Source organism: Halichoerus grypus, chromosome 4 (assembly GCF_964656455.1).
Source record: "Halichoerus grypus chromosome 4, mHalGry1.hap1.1, whole genome shotgun sequence".
Classification (NCBI taxonomy): domain Eukaryota; kingdom Metazoa; phylum Chordata; class Mammalia; order Carnivora; family Phocidae; genus Halichoerus; species Halichoerus grypus.
Genome location: NC_135715.1, coordinates 69,820,749 through 69,839,842, shown reverse-complemented (window position 1 = coordinate 69,839,842; position 19,094 = coordinate 69,820,749). Strand labels below are relative to the sequence as shown.

Genomic DNA, 19,094 nt, shown 5'->3' with positions numbered 1-19,094 from the left:
GAGAGAGAGAGAGAGAGAGAGAGAAAGCACGAGAGGTGGGAGGGTCAGAGGGAGAAGCAGACTCCCCACTGAGTGGGGATCCTGATGCAGGACTTGATCCTGGGACTCCATCCTGGGACTCTGGGATCATGACCTGAGCTGAAGGCAGACACTCAACTGACTGAGCCACCCGGGAGCCTGTCCCCTTCCCAATTTATATGCTCTTTATTAATTAGTATTTTTGTTCTTTTAACCCCTCAACTTAAATATTATCTTTATTTTATGCAATTCACATCAGTATTAGCTTAACCATGTATTTGCCACTGTCTTTGCTTGGTATCCCATCTTACTTCTAAGACCTGCAAGGTGGGATCATATGTTTTTGGACATTTTTAAAATTTAAATTCAATAAATTAACATATAGTGCATTATTAGTTTCAGAGGTAGAGTTCAGTTATTCATCAGTTGCATTTAACACCCAGTGCTCATTCCATCAAGTGCCTTCCTTAATACCCATCACCCAGTTACCCCATCCCCCACCCCCCTCCCCTCCAGCAACCCTCAGTTTGTTTCCTAGAGTTAGGAGTCTCTTATGGTTTTTCTCCCTCTCTGATTTAGTCATATTTTATTTTTCCTTCCCTTCCCCTATGTTCATCTGTTTTGTTTCTTAAATTCCACATATGAGTGAAATCATATGATAATTGTCTTTCTCTGATTGACCTATTTCCACTTAGCGTAATACCCTCTAGTTCCATCCACGTCATTGCAAATGGTAAGATTTCATTTTTTTGGTGGATGCATAATATTCCTGTGTATGTGTGTGTGTGTGTGTGTGTGTGTATACCACATCTTCTTTATCCATTCGTCTGTCGATGGACATCTAGGCTCTTTCCATAGTTTGGCTATTGTGGACATTGCTGCTGTAAACATTTGTGGTGAAGGTGCCCCTTCGGATCACTATGTTTGTATCCTTTGGGTAAATACCCAGTAGTGCAATTCTGGGTCATAGCGTAGCTCTATTTTTAACTTTTTGAGGAACCTCTTCCAGAGTAGCTGTACCCAGGTGGGGTCATTTTTATTCTTCTGAGGCACATCCTTTAGAGTTTCCTTCAGTGAGGTGGTACATTCTCATTTTTTTTCCCTTTAAAAACATTTATGTCCACTTTGCTCTTGAAACATAGTTACCTTGTGTTTACAATTCTGGGTTGTCCATTATTTTCTGTCATCACAGTGGCCTTACTACACTGTGTTCTGGCTTCTGTTATTGCTGTGGTGTTGGGAAATCAACGTTGGTCTCACGTGGCTTCTTTGTAGGTAATCTCATTCTCTCTGCCTGCTTTTGAGATGTGTTTGGTGTTCTGCAGTTTCACTATTAGATGTCTAGGCGCTGACTTTTTTTTTCTTTTTTTTAACATCCTGCATGGGATTCATTGACCCTTTCCAAAATAGGATTGTTATGTAATTTTTGGAAATTCTCAGTCATTGTCTTTTCAGGCATGTTCTCACCCCAGTTCTCTCTGTTATCTCCTCCTGGATCTTTAGATGTGTGCTAGCGCTATGAATTTTTCTCTTACATTTCCCACCTCTGTTTCTGCTGTGCTCCATTTCAGATAGTTTGGGGGCCTTCATCTTTTAGTTCCCTAATTTTTTATTCACCGGGGTCTAATACGCTGCTTATCCTAACCATTACATTTTTCATTTATTGTTTTTTATTTTTAGAATAAAAATTTAGTTCTTTCTTTTCAAATTTGCTTATTTTATATAATCTTTGAAAAACTTTTTTGCTAAAGTTTGGAAACTTTCTCTTTATGAAAATGTAGTAAACATAGTAATTTTATAATCTGTGTTTGATAATTCCAAGACCTGCAGTCTTTTGGGTCCGATTATGTTATGTCTGCTGGCTCTTGATCATCAGCTCACGTCCACGTACTTTCTGTGATTTTTCTCTGAGTAGTCTTGCTTGGAACTGTATCTGTGGTAATCCTCTGAGTCCTACATTAAGGTGTGGGTTCCCCAGGAAGGATTTGCATTTGCTTTTCCTACTGCTACAGGGTTCTACTGACTTGGGACCACTTTAAATTACTGTTTGAAGTGTTTTAGACCACATTGGTGGCACAAATTAGGGAGGCCTGGTTTTTGATTACAAAATCTCAGAGGAGATTTGGAGATGATTTTTCCCCTCTACCTAGCTCCAAAGTCCCAGCTTTATGTGGGGTTTGCTCTTAAACACTCCCCACCTTGGGTGAGTCATGGGCTTTATTTTCTTAACTCCCGTCAGAAACTCAGCATCACCAGAGTTACCATCCACCTACTGAGGGAAACTACCCTTGATGCCCTTTTTCCCAGGCTCTTCCTTTTGCATTTTTGTCCTCACAAGTTCCATACTTTTGTGGCAATTTAGCAATCCATTTAAAATTATTTTAAAGATATTTTATCCAACAGTTTTAGATGTTTTCAGCAAGGTAGTTAGTCAAGGTATGTAATTACCATACTGCAGAAAACCAGCCTCATGGGAATCTTTTCTTTCATCTTCCACTGCGATGTTTTAGAAACCCTAAAATAGCTTCCCTGAAATTGCTTATGACAACTTTGGAATTGTTTGGCAGGCAGAATATGGATTCTTGTTAATAAAAGATTAGATTGATCCACAAGAAATTGCTATTTTTATATCTAAAAAAAATCTGTTGAATAGTGTCAAATTGATATGGTTCAGTCTAGAAGATGTGCTCTGCTTTTCCTTGAGGTATTTTGTGCCTCCTTACACTTGTGGTGTTGGCCAGGTTCTTTCATTTGTCGCCGGCTCCTATCCTGACAGATTGCCCTCTACATCTGGGACAGAGGCGATGGGCCCCCCCTCACTCCAGTGCCGGAGTTCTGTACAGATGCTGTGGACTCCTACTGTGCCACCACATTCCAGTCTTTTCTACCACTTTGTGTAAGTAATAGAAGAAAAACTTCCTCACATATCAAAGGAAAATCTGTATGCTGTGCATAACGTTGTCCTAGCACTTTAAGTATCTACTGAAAAAAACCCAACATTCGTTACGTGCCAGGTAAGAAGTAGAGATCGTGTTTCTATAATAACGGCCCTATCAGGTGAGCACTGTTGTCCTCCTAGTTGACACAAGAGAAGAGAGAGGCACTGAGAAGTACTTGCTCAAGGTCACACCGTGAGTCTGGGGGAGGGCCAGGGAGGACTGTGAGGGCACAGACTCACACCGGAGCCTCCGTGCGGAACTGCCTGCCACAGCTCTTCCCAGTCAGTATGCTGGAGGCATTTCTCTTGATGATTCAGCATGTGTCTACTGGAATTTCTGTTCCACTTCCTAGAAGGGTGATTTCAGACATTTCCTGCTATACCTAAGCCTTCTCCTCAAGCCCGTCTCCTCTCACCTGAAGACCTTGATTTGGTCTCACCTTGCACTGTCCAGCAGAGCTTTCAGAATGAACTTACTTGTTACGGCATTCCCTTGGTCCAGTCCCCGGGATGAGCCTGAAGACCCCTGAAACTCACTAGGTTGTTAACAGTTCTTTCTCAGAAGGGAAAATATATTCCTCACCCTCAAATGCTGTCTGTTCTTCTCAAGGCAGTCACACAGAAGTCTGTGTGTTGCATATTCAAAGATGAATATATGTATACACACACACACACACACACACACACACACACACACACACGCATATTGCAGTAATGGGAGAGAATCTGTAATATTTGCTTAGTTCCTGAGGGGGAAAACCTGTCTTCTGTCTTTCTAGACATGATGCTTGCTTGTTTTTTAATACTCTTGGGCAGTCTGGTGGGGTCAACCTCCTAGTGTCTTGAGTTATATGACAAAGCTGTGGTTAAATGTCACTATAAACTGGCCCCAGATGATGTTTGAGTCATGATTGAATATTATTAAAGGCCTAAGACATTTGATAAAGGGGTCAGAACACCCCACGAAGCAGTCCATGGCCTTGAGTGTAGGCTGTCCACAGTCCCCCTGTGTGCCCCTTTCATCTGAGCGGTCAGCTGGGGCTAGGCCAGCTCAGGGCTCCATAATTGCTCCTCCTTCCTGGCGCCCAAGTGTTTGAAGTAATCCTCCCTTTGGCAGAAGACAGAATGTTGCTGTAGCCTAGACTTGGGTAGACAATAAAGGGGCCATAAAGATACTTTGAACATTAAAGTGAGACCAGCCCCACAAGAGAGAGTCAGCTCCTATTGTACACAAACACAGACCACTGGTTTTCTCCCTATGTCAAAATCTTCACCAGCTGGGAAAAGGAAAGGGAAGGTGTCTAGCATTTATTGGGCAGTTATAATGTGCTGAATAAATGTAGCAATGACAGCGGCTTCACTGGTGGCTATTCTGACCATCTTCGAAACGAGCAGACTGAAGTCGAGAGCTGAAGAATGTTGTCTGGATGACACCGTGTGCACAGGGCAGGGCTGGGATCCGGGCCCAGGTCTGGCTGACGTCAGAGGACTTGTCAGCTGAATTACAGTTCCTGTTTTCCCCTAACACTTAATCCCGGAAACAGGTTTGATGTCCTTGACGTTGGTGAAGGTCACCTCTACGGCATGCGAGATCTAACGGGTGTGAATGTGGGTGTTAATATGACACGGACTCATATATGCATATATGTTTTCTTGTTTTCTAGGGAAATCCAGTGAAGAAAGAGGATATATTTTTTGCAGTAAAAACATGCAAGAAATTTCATGGTGATAGAAGTAGGTTTTGTGTTATTCCTTTTTGTTGAACTTTTAAAATCCCAACTGCCTTAAAAAAAAAAAAAACAACTACAAACCAGAGAGAAACTCAAGAAAGGGATAATGACACATATACTGTTGAAGTGAAAGCAGTTATTTAGTTAGTATTCCTCATCATACCACTTCAATCACCAAGATCAATTAGAAGGGACTGTTTTGTGTCGAAACATGAGTGGCCCTAGCCCTTCTGAATACTGTTCAGAGCAGTGTTTTAAATTGGAAATGGGAAAGCACAGCTGTGGCAATCTTGGACACAATGTGTGAATAACAATCCATTTTGCAGAATAATGTCCTATTATGTCCATGCACCGGCTCTGAACTGTATGAACAATGTTAGAGGGGATTTCAAGGTGAGAGAATGCCAAAAAAAGGATGTTTTCTCAAAGACATCTTTTTACATTATGGTGGATGCACACTTGGGAACTTTTTAAAGATACGTATTCACTCATGAGTGGATTATATTGCAGAAAAGGCAAGAGGTGGCTTATACACAGTGGTCCCGTCTTAAGAAAATCTTGGCATGCAGATGAATGTTGTTTTTATTCAAGTTTTTGGTGTCATTACAGAATTCTAAGTTATGGTGATAATGTAAAAGAAAAAGCCCGTCCTAAATATAAGTAGACATAATTTCTTTCTTTTTTCGCCTTATTTCAAGCTGCACTTTTCTGAAATTGAAAATTAGACAGTCTTTTGCATTTTCTAATTTTAGCATTTATTTTAATTTTTTTCCATGAAAAGACTGTCGATTTCATCAAGAGTGTGATATTTGTGTAGAAGAGATTTCTAAACCAGCTGTCGTTTTCGTGGGATTGGAGCTATGGGGGAAGTTCATTTATACTATTTATTTGATAATATGATACTTAAATATTATACTTTAAAAGGGAACATTTTACAAATAAAAAATATTATAATTTGGGATTGAAGTATTCAGATATTAACATCAATTAAAATCTGGTTATGATGTGTACAGTATCATACAAGTATGTAACTATAAACCTTCATATTTACCTAAAATAGTCATATAAAGTGCCAAGTCCTATTAAATCAACCTAATATATGCACTCATTATACAAGGAGTCCTAAAGATTATTAAAAATCAATATAGTAGTTAAAATTTTCATCATTCACAAAAATTAACCTAGATTTAATATCCTTTTGCTTTTTGGGAGCAAATCTGGGAGGGCGTTTGGGGACAAGGTTTGACATATCTTGTAAAAAAGTATCAAAGGAAATGAATGAAGGGACTGCCTTTTTTTTTTTTTTAAATAGCCCGCAGAACTGTTCAAATTGATTTATTTGATCTTGAAGCTGCACTTGGAAGTAGTGACTGTTTTCATAATATTGATGTTAAGAATGGTGGTGGTGGTGGTATTTTCTCTTTTGAAACATTTTTCAAGTGACAGTAAAGCAGTAAAATTAGGGATCATCCCTGTTGTATTTTTCATATTCTACAGATATGAAAAAGAAGTTTGCTAATTTTAATTTAGTAATTTTGAATGATCTAGTTTATTGCTTTCTTATTTGCATCAGGTTGAGATAATCTTTTCAGATATCCATCAAATGCTTTTACATTTGAATTTCAAGTCAAAGGTCTTGAAAAATTACAAATCTTAAAAGCCTGTTAGGAGCATTAAAACCAAACCTCCCAAAGCTGTATGCATTGATTCACTGCTATGAATTTGAATCTGGGGTCACTGAAGCCTGAGACTTAATTAAAAGGTGTTACGAGGTTTTCACGGTTGGGTTTCTGTGGCAAGCCATCTTTAAACTTGGATGTTTGTTTGAAAAGATAGTCTGAGGCAGCAGGATTTTAGGGACTTTGATATCCATATTGCTCGATGGAAGTGAGCCTGCCAGGCCACTGGGCTCCTCTTCTTTTTTTTTTTTTTTTAATTTTTTAATTGTTATGTTAATCACCATACATTACATCATTAGTTTTAGATGTAGTGTTCCGTGATTCATTGTTTGTGCATAACACCCAGTGCTCCGTGCAGAACGTGCCCTCTTTAATACCCATCACCAGGCTAACCCATCCTCCCACCCCCCTCCCCTCTAGAACCCTCAGTTTGTTTTTCAGAGTCCCATTGTCTCTCATGGTTCATCTCCCCCTCCGATTCCCCCTCTTCATTCTTCCCCTCCTGCTATCTTCTTCTTTTTTTTTTTTTCTTAACATATATTGCATTATTTGTTTCAGAGGTACAGATCTGTGATTCAGCAGTCTTGCACAATTCACAGCACTCACCATAGCACATACCCTCCCCAGTGTCTATCACCCAGCCACCCCATCCCTCCCACCGCCCCCCCCACTCCAGCAACCCTCTGTTTGTTTCCTGAGATTAAGAATTCCTCATATTGGGCTCCTCTTTTTCTTTTTTTTAAGATTTTATTTATTTGAGAGAGAGAGAGAGAGAGAGCACATGAGAGGGGGAGGGCCAGAGGGAGAAGCAGACTCCCTGCTGAGCAGGGAGCCCGATGCGGGACTCAGTCCTGGGACTCCAGGATCATGACCTGAGCCAAAGGCAGTCACTTAACCAACTGAGCCACCCAGGCGCCCTGGGCTCCTCTTTTTCTTTCGGAAGACTAGTCTAACCACCAGTTGGCCCAGAGAATTATCCAGTAATCATATTCGTTACATTGACAACACCATGTTAACTGCGTCTGCTCATCTTTTTTACATTTTCTGGTGTGTTTTTTACATACATTGTATCATCTGCCTTCATGGTGACAATTCCTTATGATGTGATAATTAACGTGATTCCCTTGATCATGTAGAGAAAGCGGAGTGTGGGACAAGACGCAGCTGGCCCGTTCTTGTAGACTGTTGAGTAGGAGAGCTGGGATTCAGGTTTTCTGGCTCCAAATCCCAAATTCTTTCTGCCACAGCATAGCTGTACTGTCATCTCCTTGGATGTAACAATCTTAACACTTGATAAATGGTATTTGATATTCATGTTGACATTCTGCTAGACTCAAGGCCACTTTTGACTTGGCTAGAAGGTGGGAATGTAGGCTTTCTATTTTCAGTAGCAATGGGGAGAGCCAGAAATTGAAATCCACAGAGGATCTAAAATATAAACCAAGCTGGGCATTCAGACTGCCACCCCTGTCCAAGCATATAACTGCTATAGTCAAGCCGAATACATGGACTGGAGTGGGTTTTTTCTTTTTTCTTTCCCCGTGCACTTTGTGGTAGAAACACTTGAAGTTACAAAGGCCAGATGACAATGAAGGAAAAAGACCCATATATAAGACTGTATATTTATCTTTGAAAAACTGAGAGTTGGCTATACGGTTGGTGATGTATCTGGTGGCAGGTTCTCACTTGTGGGTGCACTGCCCCTGGGGACAGCAGAAGACCCCTCACGATGCCCCCCATTCCTGACTCCTTATAATGTCAGCCATGTCCAGGGTGAGGGTGAGGGATGGCACATTCTGTTAAAGGCTCCAGTCAAGGCAAGGGAAAATATACGTTGAACTCATTTTTTATATTCTCAATGAAGAATTGATAATGAGGCAAGTTCCAAAATTAAAAAATTGTATTAACATCTTGTACCTCTTTTGCTTAACGGTGAAACAAACGTTTATGTAACTGCTTTGTGTCCGGATTCTGATTTAAATGAAATAAAGCATTCTTAGGACACAGCAAAAATATATTCTATCTTTTGGCTTAAGAAAGAAATACATATTGACACGATTGAAATAGCAACACACTCTTGAGATGCAAGCAGTTAGTATAGGGTTTTAAAGAAACTTTAAACATATTATATAAAGCAAATTAGGCATAGCATGTAAAATTATATTTAAGTGAGGAGAAGGTCTCTGGAGTTTTAATATTCAGCTTCTTCACTTCCTCTTGGATTATGTGTTTTTCCACTGTGTGACGTGAGCTGTCAGAAAATGTTAAGAATTTTTTTTGCACCATTTTGCCACACCATTCCTGTGAGTGTCTTAAGTATCTGGTGGCAGCCACCGCTTTGTTCATCAAGTGCTGGGTCGTGAGATGCTCTCCTGCTGCAGTCCCCTCTGATTAAAGAGGTAAAATTGCTATTTGCTCAGCCTTTCGTTCCTTTTCACAGCTTCCTGAGCACCTAAAAATAAACACTTTATTCCTTTCAGATTGAAAAAACAAAACACCCTGTTATCTTTACCGCAGTCATCTTGTCTGGAAGAAGCCAATGTGAACAAACTTATTGAAAGGGGTGTGTGGTTAGAGAGGCTTACAGGTACTGGGCTGTCTGCTTATTTCAGACATGAGGCTTGGGTTGCAATGCAGCCAGGTGGAAGGCTTCACTCTGGGTCAACTGATGTGATCAGATTAATTAATTGAAGAGAGGGAGGGAGTCAGGTGCTGCCCTGTTCGGATCTCCCCCTGGCTGTTGAACCGATAAAGAGGTTCCAAGATTGCCTGAAAATGTTGTTTTAGATCAGCCCCCAAGGGATGCCTTTCAGTCTTACGTACACCTCATCTTTAAAGTCGGGGGTTGTGTCTTAACCCTCTCCGGAGGAGAGAGGCGCAGCCAGGGTTTTGTCATTGACGTGCATACGGAGACAAGAAGTCCATTTGTCAAGTGAAAAGAGCAGATATCTTAACATCGAGAGTCATTCACATTTGACTGTGGGGTAGTTTTTGTACAGTGTTTAAGTGTCTAGTTCATTTTCATTTGTAATCAGTTTTGCAAGTAAATTCATCGGGGTAAAAATGTGTGTTCTGTGCTTCCTAGCGAGACACATCTCCTCCTGCTTCAAGTCTATAAAGCCATGTGGAAGATTTATACCATCTGTGCAGTGGGGTTTGTTTTTTCTTTAATAGCACAAGTTTTACTTTGCTCCAATTATAAGTTATCTTGTGGTAAACCTTCTTGAAAGAGGCATTCACTAGTGTTTTATTAGGGGGTAGAAAGTATGCCTCTCTGTATTGAAAATGAGATAATTGATCATGTAACTATTGAAATATTTTCTCAAAGTTTAATATACTTAGGAACACAGTGCCTCAATATAAAATATTTTATAACTAGAATGAATTCAATTTAGAATTCAAACATTGCTAATAAAATCGACCAATATTTTAAAAGTTTTAAGTAACTTAGAATCAACCCTAGTTAAAAATAAAGGCTTTATCTGCTGTTATAGAAGACTTAGGCTTAGCTTTAAATTCTTTATAGCTGCCAGATATGGCAAATGCCTCAGGAGTTACAGTGATTAGGGGACAGATGATAAAAATTGTTGAATGCTTCTGGGATTATAGAATCATAGCACCCTACTATATTAAAATGGCTGGTGTATTTTTATATGATTCTTAATAGTGGCAACAGTCTTGTACCAAATGATGAATTGCCTTTATGGATAAAACCTTCCTTTAAACTAATTCCAAAAATAGCCTTAAGCCAGGGTCCTGGGATCGAGTCCCACATCGGGCTCCCTCCTCGGCGGGAAGCCTGCTCTCCCTCTCCCACTCCCACTGCTTGTGTTCCTGCTCTTGCTATCTCTGTCTCTGTCAAATAAATAAATAAAATCTTTAAAAAAAAAATCTCAAAATACTGACCTGAAGATGTAGTTCACTGGAGTGGAGGTTCTTAAACTGCCAGGGTTTGCAATCTAGATAGGATGATTTTTTTCTATTAAAACAACAGAAACCTCTTCTCAAAATTTAGAGATGCACAGATAGTAGCTAAAAATATATATATATAATAATTACGCAGATATTTGGTCGGGTGAATTAATATCAAATAGTGATCAGGTAGAATTCTGTCAAATGTGGAGACAGATGCTTAAAATAGCTTTAAATTACAGAAAACTGGGAAAGTTTTCTGTTGTTTGTATTTCTTTTATTAAAACAATTTATCTGTTAATGGTAGTGGTAAAAAATCTGCAGTTGTTCTCAATCTTTCTTCTTCCACATTTTTCAGAAGTGTAGCACAAGAATATCAGCTATCCTAGGCAGTGGTTCTCAGTGGTAGGGTCATTCCCTGGATAGGATTTCGTGGTTCTGTTGGAATCGTTGGGTGGGGACGTGTATAGTTTGAGAAGCCCCCTGTCCCCCCACCATTGTAAGGGAGACATATTTGCATCTCAGCCAGAAACACAGAATATTCCCATCCCTTAGAAGTAATTATATTCCTCACCCCTCTAAGAAGCATTTGAAATATCCAGTTGTGAATTTTAAATGAAATAGCCTATGGGGGAAAGAGGAAAATTAAAACACTACAGTATAAGCAGACTAGGAAATGGATCACTACATGGACTCGAGGAATGAGGAATCACCAGGAATGAGAAGGGTTGGGGTTTAACGTACATTGAAAACGTCTCAAGGAGAGGGTTCCACGCAAGTGTTGTCATCGACCAACAACCTGACATTTCTCAGGGTAGGAAAAGCATGCAGGTTGGGATACCCGAAGAACAAATAATGCTTCTCCTCCTTTATAGGTGATTGTGCTCCCCTTCATGATGTTAAGCTTTCCTGCAGAACTGTGCCAGTGACTGTCACTCCTCTCATTTTTTCAGTCCCCATTGTAAAGCAGACCTGGGCGGGCCAGGCAAGTGTCATTGAATACTACAGTGATCACGCAGAAAGTTCCATTCCTACAGTAGATCTGGGGATTCCCAATACAGATAGAGGTGAGTCATTAATTCATACTACTCTTATTCAGAATGTCCATTATCCTAAATTAGGATAAAAATGAAATATCTTATAATAGTATGATTTTTGCCTTATGTAAGTTTCACTTCTTCCCCTCCCAACATCTTTACCCATGGATATGGATCAATTCTCAGATTAAGAGCTGCTTTATAAGTATTAAGAAAGGTTGTAAGTTGTTAGGCCATGTTGATATGACTGACTGAGCATATGACAATTAGGATTATTTAACATATTTTTTTATACCTTCATAATTCATTGTGGCCATTCTGACTGGTGTGAGGTGGTATCTCATTGAGGTTTTGATTTGGATTTCCCTGATGCCGAGCGATGCTGAGCACTTTTTCATGTGTCTGTTGGCCATTTGGATGTCTTCTTTGGAAAAATGTCTGTTCATGTCTTCTGCCCATTTCTTGACTGGATTATTTGTTCTCTGGGTGTTGAGTTTGATGAGTTCTTTATAGATCTTGGATTCTAACGCTTTATCTGATATGTCATTTGCAAATATCTTCTCCCATTCTGTCGGCTGTCTTTTGGTTTTGTCGACTGTTTCCTTCACTATGCAAAAGCTTTTTATCTTGATGAAGTCCCAATAGTTCATTTTGCCTTTGTTTCCCTTGCCTCTGGAGATGTGTCTAGCAAGAAGTTGCTGTGGCTGAGGTCGAAGAGGTTGTTGCCTGTGTTCTCTTCTAGGATTTTGATGGATTTTTGTCTCACATTTAGGTCTTTCAACCATTTTGAGTCTATTTCTGTGTGTGGTGTAAGGAAATGGTCCAGTTTCATTCTTCTGATGTGGCTGTCCAATTTCCCAACACCATTTGTTGAAGAGACTGTCTTTTTTCCATTGGACATTCTTTCCTGCTTTGTCGAAGATTAGTTGACCATAGAGGTGAGGGTCCATTTCTGGGCTCTCTATTCTGTTCCATTGATCTATGTGTCTGTTTTTGTGCCTGTACCATACTGTCTTTATGATGACAGCTTTGTAATAGAGCTTTAAGTCCAGAATTGTGATGACAGTGGCTTTCGTTTTCTTTTTCAACTTTCGTTTGGCTTTGGGGTCTTTTCTGGTTCCGTACAAATTTTAGGATTATTTGTTCCAGCTCTGTGAAAAATATCAATGGTATTTTGATAGGGATTGCATTGAATGTATAGATTGCTCTGGGAAGCATAGATATTTTAACAATATTTGTTCTTCCAATCCATGAGCATGGAACATTTTTCCATTTCTTTGTGTCTCCCTCAATTTCTTTTATGAGTGTTCTATAGTTTACAGAGTCCAGATTCTCTTCCTCTTTGGTTAGATTTATTCCTAGGTATGTTGATGCAATTGTAAGTGGGATCGATTCCTTAATTTCCCTTTCTTCTGTCTCATTATTAGTGTATAGAAATGCAACTGATTTCTGTGCATTGATTTTATATCCTGCCACTTTGCTGAATTCCTGTATGAGTTCTAGCAGTTTTGGGGTGGAGTCTTTTGGGTGTTCCCCATAAAGTATCATATCATCTACAAAGAGTGAGAGTTTGACTTCTTCCTTGCTGATTCTGATGCCTTTTATTTCTTTTTGTTGTCTGATTGCTGAGGCTAGGACTTCTAGTACTATGTTGAATAACAGTGGTGATAGTGGACATCCCTGCCGTGTTACTGACTTCAGGGGAAAAGCTCTCAGTTTTTCCCTGTTGAGGATGATATTCACTGTGGGTCTTTCATAGATGGCTTTTATGATTTTGAGGTATGTTCCTCTATCCCTACACTGTGGAGAGTTTTAATCAAGAAAGGATGCTGTACTTTGTAAAATGCTTTTTCTGCATCTATTGAGAGGATCATATGGTTCTTGTCCTTTCTTTTATTAATGTAGTGTATCACATTGATTGATTTGTGGATGTTGAACCAACCTTGCAGCCCAGGAATAAATCCCACTTGGTCATGGTGAATAACCCTTTGAATGTACTGTTGGATCCTATTGGCTAGTATCTTGGTGAGAATTTTGGCATCCATGTTCATCAGGGATATTGGTCTATAATTCTTTTTGGTGGGGTCTTTGTCTGGTTTTGGGATCAAGGTAATGCTGGCCTCATAGAATGAGTTTGGAAGTTTTCCTTCCATTTCTCTTTTTTGAAACAGCTTCAGAAGAATAGTATTAATTCTTCTTTAAACGTTTGGTAGAGTTCCCCTGGACTCTTGTTTGTTGGGAGATTTGTGATTACTGCTTGAATTTCCTTGTTGGTTATGTGTCTGTTCAGGTTTTCTGTTTCTTCCTGGTTCAGTTTTGGTAGTTTATACGTCTCTAGGAATGCATCCATTTCTTCCAGATTGCTTAATTTGTTGGCTTATAAATTGCTCAAATATGTTCTTATAATTGTGTTTCCTTGGTGTTGGTCATGATCTCTCCTCTTTCATCCATGATTTTATTTATTTGGGTCCTTTCTCTTTTCTTTTTGAGAAGTCTGGCCAGGGGTTTATCAATCTTATTAATTCTTTCAAAGAACCAGCTCCTAGTTTCGTTGATCTGTTCTACTGTTCTTTTGGTTTCTATTTCATTGATTTCTGCTCTAATCTTTATTTTCTTCTCCTGCTTGGTTTAGGCTTTATTTGCTTTTCTTTCTCCAGCTCCTTTAGGTGTAAAGTTAGGTTGTGTATTTGAAACTTTTCTTGTTTCTTAGGACTGCCTTTGCTGCATCCCAAAGATTTTGAACAGTTGTGTTTTCATTTTCATTTGTTTCCATGAATTTTTAAAATTCTTCTTTAATGTCCTGGTTGACCCATTCATTCTTTAGTAGGATGCTCTTTAACCTCCATGTATTTGTTTTCCTTCTAAATTTCCTCTAGTGATTGAGTTCAAGTTTTAAAGCATTGTGGTCTAAAAATATCTAGGGAATAATTCCAATCATTGGTACTGGTTGAAACCTGATTTGTGACTCAGTGTGTGATCTATTCTGGAGAATGTTCCATATGCACTCGAGAAGAACGTGTATTCTTTTGCTTTAGGATGGAATGCTCTGTATATATCTGTGAAGTCCATCTGGTCCAGTGTGCCTTATTTCCTTGTTGATCTGCATAGATGATCTGTCCGTTGCTGTGAGTGGGGTGTTAAAGTCCCTTACTATTATTGTATTATCAAGTGTTTCTTTAATGTTGTTATTAATTGGTTTATATAATTGGCTGCTCCCACGTTAGGGGCAAAAATATTTACAGTTGTTAGATCCTTGTTGGATAGACCCTTTATGATACAGTGATCTTCTTCATCTCTTATTACAGTCTCTGGTTTAAAATCTATTTTGTCTGGGGTGCCTGGGTGGCTCAGTCGTTAAGCGTCTGCCTTCGGCTTAGGTCATGATCCCAGGGTCCTGGGATCGAGTCCCACATCGGGCTCCCTGCTCGGCAAGAAGCCTGCTTCTCCCTCTCCCATTCCCCCTGCTTGTGTTCCTGCTCTCGCTATCTCTCTCTCTGTCAAATAAATAAATAAAATCTTTAAAAAAATAAATAAATAAATAAAATCTATTTTGTCTGATATAAGGATTGCTACCCCAGCTTTCTTATGTCCATTAGCATGATAAATGGTTCTCACCGCCCTCACTTTCAATATGGATGTATCTTTATACTCGTTATTCTGAATTCTAGTTCTGATATCTTTCTTATATGCATACTGATTAAGTGTCTGGCAGTTAGTACTGCCTCTTTTTCTCTTTTCTGGGGTGAATTTTTCTGTCTTGTCATTTTGTCCAGAGAAGAATAGATGAACAGGATAACAAAATACAAAAATATCAACCATGACCCCTGAAAAATATGTACTAAACAAATCAGAAGCGATCAGAAACCAAAGAAGAAAAAAAAGGAAAAAGAGAATATAATCAAACAGGTGGACTGAACAGAGTAATACACTTGGTCCTGGGTGTATTTTGGTCTGTTTGTTAGAAAATAGATCCCAAAATTGTAAAGAAAGAAAAACTTACGTATATACAAAAAATTGAATACAATGAAAGGAAGCCAAAAATGAAGAATATATATATGTAAATGTAAAAACGAAAATTAAAAAAGACTTAAAAGTGTTGATAAAAATAAGAAACTAGCTGAAAAGGAAAAAAAAAATTTAAACTGAAAGCCTAATGAATCATGAGAAAAAAAACTCAAATTCTATATACTATTTTCCCTTAACCCTGGAGTTTTGCAATTCTGTGTGTTTCGTAAACTTGGTCTTGGCCTGATGTTCCAGCTGGTCTTCTGGGGGAGGGGCCTGCTGCACTGATTCTCAGGTGTCTTTGCCTGGGTGGGGTTGCACCGACCCTCGCTAGGGGCCCGGGCTCAGTGTAAGCTGCTTGGGGTTGCTCTCTGTGGCTTTTGTTCCCTGAAGGCTTTCTGCTCAGCTTTAGAGGATGAAAATGGTTGCGCCCCAGTCTCCAGCCCCAGAACTGACAATTCGCACCCCACATTCTTCAGTGAGCCCTCATAGAAAAGCAGTCAGTCATTCTTATCTCCCTGGTTTCCATCCACACTCTGTTCACCCAGCCCGTGACTGAGCATTTTTATCTCAGGCAAACGACCCTGTTACGTCTCCAAACTTTATAATATAGACTCCTGCAGCGCACACATGCGCCGCTCCTCCTGGGGCAGGGAGAGGACTCTCGCCACTGTTTTGCTGCTTGCTGGGCCCCTGCTCAGACAGCAGTCCACCGATCATGCCGTGGTTTGTGGTTTATAGCAACACAGGGCTGAGAGTCCACTCCTGGGCTTGCTGATTGCTTCTGGCTTCCCTGCTCTGATGCTTGGGAGCTTTGCCACACTCAGGCACCCCCATTCTTGCTGTGACCCTGGGATCCTGAGACCACGCTGTTCCACCTTATATTCTGCCTGCTTTGCCACCTGAGCACCTTTCAGGCAGGGACGTCCCCCTTGGGAACAGATTTCTATAAATTCTGATTTTATGCCCCACTGCTATATCACTTTCCGGTATCAGGCTTATGGAGGCTCCTTCCCCCCAGGGGTTTATCTTCCAATATATTGCCTCCGATTCACTTCTCCGCACTTCCTACCTTGCAAAAAGTGGTCGCTTTTCTATTTGTAGAATTGCAGCAATTCTTAGACCTCCGGTTGAGATCACAGGTGTTCAGAATGATTTGATAGCTATCTAGCTGAATTCCGGGGACCAGATGAAACTAGGGTTCCCTACTCCTCTGCCATCTTCCCCAGGCTCTGGAAAAATGATTTTACATTGAGGTGTTTTTGGTTAAGCTTGCTTTTTAGATTTCAGTTTAAGTTGTGTTTAATAATCATTTATTCATGTATTCCTTATTTGATTTCTTAATTTGTGATTAGTCTGACATTATTGCTATTTATATTCTACCTTGTAACAACAGGAGTTTGAGATGGCTTTCAAATAATGGTTGAAAATACATAAAGAGATCAAGAAAAATGAAAATAAAGGTCAAATTGAGTGGTTTAATATTAGTTAATATTAGCTTGTTCTCTGTTGTGTCACCAAATATTTTTTTGAAATCAGGGGTGTATTATTTATTTTTATTAACATATAATATATTATTTGTTTCAGGGGTACAGGTCTGTGATTCATCAGTCTGACACAATTCACAGCCCTCACCATAGCACATACCCTCCCCAATGTCCATCACCTAGCCACCCCATCCCTCCCACCCCCCACCACTCCAGCAACCCTCAGTTTGTTTCCTGAGATTAAGAGTCTCTTAACGGTTTGTGTCCCTTTCTGGTTTCGTCTTGTTTCATTTTTCCCTCCCTACCCCTATGATCCTCTGTCTTGTTTCTCAAATTCCTCTTATCAGTGAGATCATATGATACTTGTCTTTCTCTGATTGACTTATTTTGCTTAGCATAATACCCTCTAGTTCCATCCACGTCATTGAAAATGGTAAGATTTCATTTTTTGATGGCTGCATAATATTCCATTGTGTGTGTGTGTATATGTGTATATATATATGTATATATATATATACACATATATACCACATCTTCTTTATCCTTTCATCTTTTGATGGACACCTAGGCTCTTTCCATAGTTTGGCTATTGTGGACATTGCTGCTATAAACATTGGAGTGCACGTGCCCCTTCGGATCACTACATTTGTGATTTTTTGGGTAAATATCCAGCAGTGCAATTGCTGGATCATAGGGTAGCTCTATTTTCAACTTTTTGAGGAACTCCATACTGTTTTCCAGAGTGGCTGCACCAGCTTGCATTCCCACCAACAGTGTAGGAGGGTTCCCCTTTCTCCGCATCCTTGCCAACATCATTTCCTGACTTGATTTTAGCCATTCTGACTGGTGTGAGGTGGTATCTCATTGAGATTTTGATTTGTATTTCCCTGATGTCGAGTGATGTTGAGCACTTTTTCATTTCTCTGTTGGCCATTTAGATGTCTTCTTTGCAGAAATGTCTATTCATGTCTTCTGCCCATTTCTTGATTGGATTATTTGTTCTCTGGGTATTGAGTTTGATAAGTTCTTTATAGATTTTGGATACTAGCCCTTTATCTGACATATCATTTGCAAGTATCTTCTCCCATTCTGTTGGTTGTCTTTTGATTTTGTCGACTGTTTCCTTTGCTGTACAAAAGCTTTTTATCTTGATGAAGTCCCAGTAGTTCATTTTGGCCCTTGCTTCCCTTGCCTTTAGTGATGTTTCTAGGAAGAAGTTGCTGTGGCTGAGGCTGAAAAGGTCGCTGCCTGTGTTCTCCTCAAGGATTTTGATGGATTCCTGCCTCACATTTAGGTCTTTCATCTATTTTGAGTCTATTTTTGTGTGTGTGTGTCTATTTTTGTGGTGTAAGAAAATGGTCCAGTTTCATTCTTCTGCATGTGGCTGTCCAATTTTCCCAACACCATTTGTTGAAGAGACTGTCTTTTGTCCATTGGACATTCATTCCTCCTTTGTTGAAGATTAGCTGACCAGAGTTGAGGGTCCATTTCTGGGCTCTCTATTCTGTTCCATTGATCTATGTGTCTGTTTTTGTGCCAGTACCATACTGTCTTGAAGATGACAGCTTTGTAATAGAGCTTGAAGTCCGGAATTGTGATGCCACCAGCTTTGCTTTTCTTTTTCAACATTCCTCTGGCTATTTGGGGTCTTTTCTGGTTCCATACAAATTTTAGAATTATTTGTTCCATTTCTTCAAAAAAAGTTAATGGTATTTTGATAGGGATTGCATTAAATGTGTAGATTGCTCTAGGTAGCATAGACATTTTCACAATATTTGTTCTTCCAATCCATGAGCATGGAACGTTTTTCCATTTCTTTGTGTCTTCCTCAATTTCTTTCATGAGTATTCTATTTCTGAGTACAGATTCTCTGCCTCTTTGGTTAGATTTATTCCTAGGTATCTTATGGTTTTGGGTGCAGTTGTAAATGGGATCGACTCCTTAATTTCTCTTTCTTCTGTCTTGTTGTTGGTGTATAGGAATGCCACTGATTTCTGTGCATTGATTTTATATCCTGCCACTTTACTGAATTCTGGTATGAGTTCTAGCAGTTTTGGGGTGGAGTCTTTGGGGTTTTCCACATAAAATATCATATCATCTGCAAAGAGTGAGAGTTTGACTTCTTTGCCAATTCAGATGCCTTTTATTTCTTTTTGTTGTCTGATTGCTGAGGCTAGGACTTCTAGTACTATGTTGAATAGCAGGGGTGATAGTGGACATCCCTGCCGTGTTCCTGACTTTAGGTGAAAAGCTCTCAGTTTTTCCCCATTGAGAATGATATTCACTGT

At 39.6% G+C, this 19,094-nt stretch overlaps 1 protein-coding gene across 1 annotated transcript in view; it reads left to right on the top strand.

Annotated features, from left to right (window-relative positions):
• B3GLCT (beta 3-glucosyltransferase) overlaps positions 1-19,094 on the top strand; it is a 118,935-nt gene that overhangs the window by 60,869 nt on the left and 38,972 nt on the right. Inside the window, exons 9-11 of the mRNA XM_036070514.2 lie at positions 2,795-2,914; positions 4,621-4,690; positions 11,231-11,344. Coding sequence (XP_035926407.2) covers positions 2,795-2,914; positions 4,621-4,690; positions 11,231-11,344 — 304 coding nt within the window. The remainder of the gene's footprint in view (positions 1-2,794; positions 2,915-4,620; positions 4,691-11,230; positions 11,345-19,094) is intronic.